A 10,165-nucleotide genomic window follows, 5' to 3' on the forward strand; every position below is an offset into this window, starting at 1 on the left:
GGCAGCAATCCCGTCTACTTTCAGGGACCTGGGAGTTGTCAGGAGCACAGTGTAGGGGCCCTTCCAGCGGGGCTCTAAGTTCTTAGTCTGATGTCTCCGAACCAAGACGGAATTGCCAATCTGGAAAGAGTGGGGCTGACAAGAGGTTCTTTGTTCCTCCCAGGATGCGGCCGCCAGAGGTTTCCAGACCTCTTCTTGGACTATCTGTAAGGCTCATAGATGCACCTGTGGCATCCCATATCTGGGAAAGATTTCTTCCAATAGTTTCTTGGTGACCATTTTTGCAGTCTCATGTTTGGTAGGAAACGCTTTTACCCATCCTGAAAAGGTGTCTGCTGCCATCTGGAGAGCCTGAGTCAGAGCAATGAGTTCAGCTCGCTGAGCAGAGGTGCCTCCGGGGAGTGCAGTGGCCCATATGACCTCTGAGGCATTCGTCACTGCAGCCCTTGCCCATCTCTCTCACCATTTAGCAAGTAGCTGCTGCCGTCCGTGAACCAGGTGTAGTCTGCATCTTTCAAGGGCTGATCGGACAGATCAGGCCGTGTTCCATGCATCTCTGCAAGTATCTGTTGTGCAGTCCTGTTCAGTGGTGGCTGCAAGGAGGATCAGAGATGGATGCTTGATCCGGAAATCTGCCAGGTCTTGGTGAAGGGCCTCGTCAAAGAGAGTGGGGCTATTCTTGAACCCCTGGGGTAGGCGTGTCCAGGTCAATTGCCCTGAAATGCCCAGTTCTGGATCCTTCCATTCAAAAGCAAATAAAGGCTGGCTCTGGGGGCTCAGCCTCAGGCAGAAGAAAGCATCTTTCAAGTCCAGGACAGTGTACCAGGGATGAGTAGGAGGCAGGGTGCTTAGTAGGTTATAGGGATTTGGCACCGTGGGGTGAATGTCCTCCACTCGCTTATTGACTTCCCTAAGATCTTGGACTGGCCTGTAATCCCCGGTTCCTGGCTTCTTTACAGGCAGAAGTGGAGTGTTCCATGGGGATCGGCAGGGGATCAAGATCCCTTGGTCTAATAGTCTCTTAATGTGAGGCTTGATTCCTTGATATGCCTCATTTGACATGGGATACTGTTTAATTGAGACAGGGGTGGCTGTTGCCTTCAGGAGAATTATTAGGGGTGGCTGTTGTATGGCCAGTCCCATGCCTCCTGTTTCTGCCCAGGCCAGGGGGTATTGTTTTAACCATAAGTCCATTCCTTCCTGCTGTTCAGGAGGCTTTTCAAAAAAGTCTATATTCATTTTCCAATTGTAAAGTTAATATTTGAAGTGGAGCCCTTGTGGGCCAGAGACTTTAGCTCCTGATCCTTCAAAATGGATCTGGGCTTTTAATTTAGTCAGTAGATCTCGACCCAGTAATGGATATGGACAGTCCGGTACATGCAAAAAGGAATGTGAGACTTTACCTGATGCGAGATGAACTTTTCTCTCCGTGGTCCATCGGTATTGTTTTCCTCCGGTGGCTCCTTGTACCCAAGCTGTTTTGGTACTCAATGGCCCGTTCGTTTCAGTGAGAACTGAATGTTGGGCTCCAGTGTCCACCAAGAAGGTAACTGGCTGCCCCCCCGACTCTTAAGGTTAGCCTGGGCTCGGGGGGGGGGGGGGCTCCTGGCCCCGACTGCCCTAGTCTTCATCTAGGGCTAGAAGCTGAGTTGGTCTTGGGAGTCCGTCTCCACGCCTCTGAGTTTTAGGTCTCTTAGGGCAATCTTTGACCCAATGGCCTTTTTCTTTGCAGTAGGCACACTGGTCTCGATCTACCCTGGGCCTCCTTCCTTCTCCCTTTCTTTCCTGACTTCCTGCACTATGATTATTCTGAGCTACAGTGGCCAGAATTTTGTTTAATTCTTTCCGGTTTCTCACGATCCCTCTCTTCTAGTTCCTTTTTTAACTTGTCCTCTCTTTCCTCCTGCAACTTTCTAACTCTTTCTTCTTTTTCCTCAGGTGTTTCTCTCTTATTAAAGATCTTTTCTGCTTCCTTTACCAGATCCTGCAGGCTATAATCTTGTAAATTAATCTCTGCAACTTAGTCCTAATATCTGGAGCCGACTGCCAAATGAAAGCCATAGAAACATTGCCCCTTTGCTCGTTACTATCAGGATCAAAGGGTGTATACATACGGTAGGCTTCCTTTAGCCTCTCCAAAAATGCAGTCGGAGTTTCCTCTGGTCCCTGGGTTATCTGTCTTACCTGAGCCAAATTCGTGGGACGGCGTCCAGCGCCGCAGAGGCCCGCTATGAGTAACTGGCGATAAAGGCGCAGGTGTCCCCTACCTGCAGCAGTATTGAATTCCCAGTCAGGACGATTTAGGGGAAAAGCTTCCTCAATTTCATTAGGCAACTGAGTGGGTCTCCCATCATCTCCTAAGACGTTCTTTCGCGCCTCCAGGAAGACACGTTGTTTTTCTTCTGAGGTTAGAAGGACCTGCAAAAGCTGTTGGCAGTCATCCCAAGTGGGTTGATGGGTTATTAGGATGGATTCAATTAGATTAGAGAGAGCTACAGGGTCTTTGGAGAAGGAGGGGGTTGTTAGATTTCCAATTATAGAGGTCGGACGCCGAGAAAGGCCAGTATTGAAATTGGCCTCCTGGTCCAGCAGTCTGGCGCAGGGGAAAGGCTCGGGAGGTTCCTTCTGTGGCTGTCTCCCTTCGACCACTGAGTCTGCCAGCTACTGGGGAGTCTGCAGTAGTGTCTTCTTGTCCATTGTCCAGGGCAGGAGTGGTACTGGTACTGTCTGGTTTGTCCGGACCCCTATGCCGGGCATCACCGCCACCTACAGTGCCCTGGGTAAGGGGCTGATAAGGGGGGGAGGTTCCGTCTTCTGAAAGTAAATCTATAAGATCAGACTCATCAGCAGGAAGAATAGATTTGGAGTGAGGGGTTTTCTCTTTCTTGAGGACAGGATATAATTGAGATTTGGCAGAAGCCTGAGAGGGAATGAGTGGTACAGAAGAAGGCAAAGGAGGAGCAGTGGGTCCCTGTGAAAGTGGGGCCACATCAGTCTCGGGGAAAGATTTAGAAGGGGGTTTGGAGTTGACAAAGAGAGCCACCCAAGAGGGTGGGTCAGAGGGCAGATTTTCCCAGGTGACAATATAGGCCACCTGGTCAGGGTGTCCATGGGGCCCGGCATCGAAGACTCGTTCCTTCACCTGCAAGATAATACCAAGGTCGAAAGTCCCATCACGGGGCCAGCCGACGTTAAATGTCGGCCATTCAGAAGCACAGAGGTTTTGCCATCTCTTTTTCTTTACGTCCATTGACTGGTTGTGCGCTCGGCCCTGGACTTCGCTCCAGTGACCTAGGGTCAGACTCAAAGGGGTAGTTACAGATTGTCCCATTGTCTTTTTCAAAATAAAGAAGCAAGTAAATAGACAAGGCAAACAGAACACACAGACAGCCGGCACAGAGACACGCTGCGCGACTTCGGCGTAAAACCGAAACCAGATACTGAGTTGGAGGCACAGAGGGTCTTAAGCCCCCCTCTGGCCCCTCCAAAACCACGAATCCCCGGGACTCGTTGTGGGCCCCGAAAAATCGGGCACCCCAGATCCCTGAGACATCTCCCAGGGTGGCGGGTGGAAGTCCGAGCTCGTCAGCTCCTTCTCAAGCCGCCTACAGACTCGACTAGCCTAGCCGATTACCGATCGCTGCGCAACAAGCAACAAGTAAAAGACATATGAACAAGACAACAAAGAACAGAAATTAAGCACTTGCCAGCTTACCTCCCGGTGGGTGTCAGTGTCAGTCTCTAGGGGGAAGGGTCTCCAATCTCGGTGGGACCTCCAATGAAAGACCCCCCCCCCCGAGACCCCAAGAGTTTGGAGCCTGTCAGGGGGAAGGCCCTTGCCCCCAAGAGACGAGACCAGACCACTGGATGCAAGTGCAAGAGGTTGTTTATTGTTTACACAGGTACCTGTGGACGCTTCAGTCTTTCGGGGGACTGAGCGTGCTGAGGTTAAAACTCAGGCAGTTTATATAGGGTTGGGGTGGCAAGAAGCAGGCTTACAGAAGCAGAAGCATGGTTACAGGGATTTCATTGTTTCATCTAAATGTAGCAGTTGTAGTTAACCAAGGACAGTTGGTTATTCGGGTTGGGCACAAAGAATACAAAGAATTCAGTTATGACTATCTCAGCATACTGGACACTGTCCTGTTGACCTTGCTTTGGTCCAAGCTGCAGACCACAGATATCTGGTTGGCGTTGGATGAGAGCAGCACCTGGTTCCCTCCTGTACTTTTCTCATAGTTTGACCTTGGCAAATTAGCAAGAGCAATTTAAACAGGCAATAAGCATAGTGGGGGTCTTTCAGTTCCATACATTGGAACTAGTAATAATCAGGTTAAAATATTGTTTGAGCAAATTCAAAGTGTCATTCATTATAAAGAGAGTCACTGTGCTTTGTGGGTCATATAAGAGCTCATTCAAACTTTCCCGACCCACTGGCTAAAAGTCATAAGTCAACTGATAGACTGATAAAAATGGTTGCTGTTATCTCAGGTAAAATTAGCTCAACAGTCACACAGCTTTCATCATCAAAATAGTAATAGTCTAATAAAAAAAAAAGAGTTTGCTTTAACTATAGAGACTACTCAACAAATTGCCAAACAATGTGATGTGTGCCCAAAATATTTACCTATAACTAATATTAGGCCTGCTTCCTAATCATTTATGGCAAATGGATGTTACTCAAATTTGGCAAATTAAAGTATATGCGTGTGACAGTGGATACATATTCAGGCTTTTTAATGGCCACTACACAAACTGGAGAAGCCACTAAGTATGTGGTAAGTCATTGTTTAAAATGTTTTGCTTACATGGGAGTTCCTTTTAAAATCAAGACAATGTTCCTACTTATACTTCTAGAGAGTATAAAAAGTTTCTGCAGAAATGGCAAATTGAAGGATCCACAGGGATACCTTATAATCCACAAGGACAGGCAATAATGGAAAGGAGTCATCAGCTTTTAAAAGCTCAGATCATAAAGTTAAAGGCTTCAGCGTCTTATTTGACTCCTCATCATGTATTAACACATACTCTGTTTGTGCTTAATCATATGAATGTTAATGATAAGGGTCTCAGTGCAGCTGAGAGACACTGAAACACTCAGGCTGCTGCTGAGCCTCAGCCTCTGGTTCACTGGAAGGATCTGTTAACCAGTCAATGAAAAGGGCCAGGTAGACTAATCACCTCTGGAAGAGGCTATGCTTGTGTTTCCACAGAATGAAGACTCCCAATCTGGGTCCCAGATCGATTCATCGGACCCTATCAGCAAAAGACTCTCACAGAAAACAAAGAGGTGGAGAAACCACAAGCTGCAGACAATGAAGAAGCAGCTGATGAGTCTGATGATTGCAAATAAAGAAAATGAAACCATCTCCAAATCTAAACAGCACTGCAATCTGCCGACACAGACTCTTGCTGTACTGGCTCAAACAAAAACTCCTAAGGCTCCTGTAGCAATTTTTTAAAAACTTTTCTTGCTGTCTTGTCAATAAATTCTGGGGTAAATGGGGAAAGCTACTGGGCTCACATTCCCAAGCTTCCGCTCTTACATCCAGTGGTTTGGGGAAATACAGAGCTCATTAAAATCATGACTGGGTCCGAACTCCCTGGGTTCCCTGATCCTGCTGCTCCTGTCTCCTGTCTCCACCGAGAGCACCCTTGGAGCTCTGATACACCCCCATCCATCCCCACCGCGAGCCTACCCCCCCTACCCTGTGCCCTACCCCACCCACGGTCCTGCCGCTCTGGTTGAGCACTGGGACAGAGGGTGGAGCCAATAGCACAACTGAAAGCCTTAGAACAGAGAGAAGCGAATTCACCCCACAGGAGTAGATGCCAGGAAATAATCAACTTGAGGGCTGAAATCAACAAAATAGAAACCAGGAAAACAATACAAAAAATCAATGCAACGAAGAGTTGGTTTTTTGAGAAAATCAACAAGATAGACAAACCTTTATCCAAATTAATGAAAAAGCAGAGACAGAACATGCAAATTAACAACATCATAAACGAAAAGGGCAACATAACAACAGACACAGAGGAAATCCAGACAATTTTCAGGTCATACTTTGAAAATCTGCACTCCACAAAAATTGAAAATTCAAAGGAAATGAACAAATTTCTGGGTAACTATCACTTACCAAAATTAAATCAAGAACAGACAAACAACTTAAATAGACCTATAACCCGCAATGAAATAAAAGCAGTATCGACTGCCTTCCAACCAAAAAAAAGTCCAGGGCCAGATGGATTCAGTGCAGAATTCTACCAGACATTCAAGGAAGAACTAATACCACTACTCCTCAAACTGTTCCACAAGATAGAAACAGAAGATTCATTGCCAAACTCTTTTTATGAGGCCACAATAACCTCGGTACCCAAGCCTCACAAAGACACAACTAAGAAAGAAAACTACAGACCAATATCACTGATGAACATCGATGCAAAAATACTCAATAAAATACTGGCAAACCGAATTCAAGAATACATCAGAGAAATCATCCACCATGATCAAGTAGGCTTCATACCTGGATTGCAGGGATGGTTTAACATACGAAAATCTATCAACGTGATCCACCATATAAACAAACAGAAAAAGAAAAACCATATGATTATCTCCCTAAATGCGGAAAAAGCCTTTGACAAAATTCAACACCCTTTCATGATAAAGGTCTTGGAGAGGTCAGGAATAACAGGAATATAATAAGAGCAATATACAGCAAACCAACTGCCAACATCAAACTGAATGGAGAGAAACTTAAGCCAATTCCTCTAAAATCAGGAACAAGACAAGGCTGCCTTCTCTCTCTATATCTCTTCAATATTGTACTAGAAGTTCTAGCTAATGCTATAAGACAACAAAAGGAGATCAAGGGGATCCAAATTGGAAAGGAAGAAGTCAAACTGTCTCTATATGCAGATGATATGATAGTTTACATAAACGACCCAATAAACTCTACCAGGGAACTCCTACAGCTGATAAACACCTTCAGCAAACTAGCAGGATACAAGATAAACTCAAAAAAATCAGTAGCCCTACTTTTTTCAGACGACAAAGAGACGAGAAAGAAATCAGAGAAACATCACCCTTTACAATAGCCACAAGCAACATAAAGTATCTTGGTGTAACGCTTACCACACAAGTAAAAGACCTATATAATAAGAACTTTGTGGCTCTAAAGAAAGAAATTAAAGAAGATACCAGAAAATGGAAAGATCTCCCATGCTATTGGGTAGGTAGGATTAACATAGTAAAAAATGGCAATCTACATTAAATCAATGCAATCCCCATTAAAATCCCACCACAATTCTTCACCAACCTTGAAAGGATAATAATCAACTTTATATGGAAAAACAAAAGACCCAGGATAGCCAAAACAACCCATACAATAAAAGAACTTCAGGAGGCATCACCATTCCTGACTTTAAGCTCTACTACAGAGCAGTCTAGGCTGTGGTTTTGGGAACATGTACATTCTCCAAGGGTAAAGACAGAAAAAAAAAAAAAAACCCCAGGTGTTATGACAAAGATACCTTAATAGAGGGAGCCATTATAGATTTAAGGAGAAATATAGCACTAAGGAAATGACCAGTGATCTACAAGGATGAACCCAACAAACAATCTAAGCAATAGTGGAGAGGCTACCTTAGTGACCTTCTATGATAACAAGATTGATGACTATCTTATGTGCCATTATAGAGCCTTCATCTAGTAGCTGATGGAAGCAGAAGCAGAGATTCACAGCTAAGCACTGAACAAAATTCCTTGAATCCCATTGTAGAGAAGTAGGAGTGATGATCAAAGGCTGGAGAAATCCACAGAATCAGCTGACCTGAACAAACAGGAGCTCATGCATCCCAGTCTGATAGCAGGAAAACCAGCATTGGACCAACCCAGAACCCATGAATGTAGGTGTTAGTTAGGAGGACTGGGCAGTTTCTGGGGCCTCTGGTAGTAGATCAGTATTTATCCCCAGTATACAAATGGACTTTGGGGGGCCCATTCCACATAGAGGGATACTCCCTCAGCCTAGACACATGGGGGGTGGAGAGCCTGGGCCCTGCTCCAAGTGATATGACAGACATTGAAGAGCCTTCCTGGGGAACAGGAAAGGGATGGGCTGGGGTTTGGTTGGGACAGAGGAGAATGGGAGCTTGAGGGAACTGGGATTGACATGTAAAACAACCTTGTTTCTAATTTAAATTTTAAAAAAGGAAACAAAATTAGAAAGTCCAGCCTGAACCCTTCAAAGAGGTCCAGACAGAGATCTGGAGAAAGCAATGCACTCCCACTGAAGTCAATGTTAAAAGTCAGGGGCACATAGGGAGCATTGTAATCACCAAGGCTCTCTGTCAGTAGACATTCTTCTGTCTCAAGGGGATGACCATGAGTATAAGGACTGCTTTCCCATGTATGGGAGAATGATTTGTGAGTGAGTGAGTGAAGATGTTGGAATAGATGAAATACACAAAGGTAGTGTGAAAATATCCCTTCACATCATGGGTGAATGAATGAAGAAATGGCACAGGCAATGATAGCAGGTACACACTTAGGTGAGATACACAATGACGATGATAGAGGTGAAAGAAGCAATCAAGTATTATTTTATCTATAAATAATTACATTTCTAAGATTAATTACTGTTATTTTAATTATGTATGGAGAATGTCTGTCTCCATGTAGATATATTCATATAATTGTTGTTGCCCTTGTAGACCAGAAGCAATTGTTCTTCTGTAGCTGGTGTTAAGGAAGTGGCAAGCCATTTACATATGTGCAGGAAACTAAATCTTTGCCCTCTGCAAATGCAGAAGTTGCTCTTAACATATGAGCCATCTCTCCAGCCTCAGATTATTTTCCTTTTAGATAAGGTCTCTCTGAAACACCCTGACTGGCCTGGAAGTCTCTATGAAAATTAAGAACTTGCCTACCACTTCCTGTGACCTTCCAGCTTCTACTTTTGAGTGGGAAAATTATAGACATGTGCTACTGTGATTTGCCTTTGGGCTTTAACATTAATGAATTTATTTATTTATTTATTCATGTACTTTTTTGTGTGTGTGCGCGCGCGAACACATGCATGTGTGTGTATGTGTTTGTAAGAGTGAGAGGTGTGTTGATGATAGCACATCACATTTCTAGATGCTAGAAAACAACTTTGTGCAGTTAACTTCAAGGCTTGAACTCAGGTTGTGAATTTTGCACTATAGGACAGCGAGCTCCTTTACCTGCTGAGCTATATCCCAGCCCCTAACATTGTCTTTTTACATAATTTGCCATGAGATTAATAGGGGTGCATATAGGGAAAGTGTGAACTATCCTGGGATATAGGAACATAAAGAGTAGGCACTGAGCAGGATAGAGGATAGCACACATAGAGTTCCAAATCCCCAATATGCTGTGGCATTTAAAAGTTCAGATTGTAGCTGGGCCCAGTGGTGGTGCATGCCTTTAATGCTAGCATTCAGGAACCAGTGGAAGAAGAAACTTGGTAAAATTTGGGGTGGGCCTGGGCTACACAGTTACTTTCAGGGCAGCAAGGCTTCAAAGGGCAACCCTGTCTTAAAAGGCAAACAACAACAAATTGACAGGGTAAGGTGCAGACCTGATCTGGACCCATTATCTAACTCTACCTGTTTTGAGCATTCTTTCGGCCAGCCTGGGCCCACTGCCATATAAGCCTTAAGTGAACACTCAGAGACTTATATTAAGTATAATACTGTTGGCCATTGGTTTAGCCTTCTATTTAACTAGCTTGTCTTAATTATTAATCCATTTCTATTAATCTATATATTTCTACATGGTCTTAACAGAGAATGCCTGACTGGTGTCCTTTTCTCCAAGGATCACAAAATGACAAATCTCAGCCTAAATTTCCCAGAATCCTGTCTCCTAATCCTACATATCATTCTTAGACATTGGCCAAATAGTGCTTTATTTGATAACCAATAAGAGAAGCATTTTACAGAATAACAGGTACCAGGTATCTATAGAAGGTGCCTTCAAACATTGTGCAATATTCATTATTCTCATCAGCCCTTGGGACATTATTTAGGAAAATAAGTCATATAATGGGTAATATTAAGTACCTGAACATTTAAAAATGTTGAAAACCTATGGAATGTCACTTTTGCATATCAATATAGAAGTAAATAGCAATACTTTGGA

General features: G+C 44.2%; 1 protein-coding gene across 1 annotated transcript; it reads right to left on the reverse strand.

Annotated features, from left to right (window-relative positions):
* Positions 1 to 534: 534 nt before the first annotated feature.
* Positions 535 to 3,331, reverse strand: LOC127214705 (uncharacterized). Its single transcript, XM_051175006.1, is given in 6 exon segments — positions 535 to 1,222; positions 1,224 to 1,279; positions 1,282 to 1,554; positions 1,976 to 2,010; positions 2,013 to 2,517; positions 2,519 to 3,331. Coding segments are annotated over 6 exon segments (2,370 nt in total).
* Positions 3,332 to 10,165: the final 6,834 nt, after the last annotated feature.

Source organism: Phodopus roborovskii, unplaced genomic scaffold, assembly GCF_943737965.1.
Source record: "Phodopus roborovskii unplaced genomic scaffold, PHOROB, whole genome shotgun sequence".
Taxonomy (NCBI): Eukaryota; Metazoa; Chordata; class Mammalia; order Rodentia; family Cricetidae; genus Phodopus; species Phodopus roborovskii.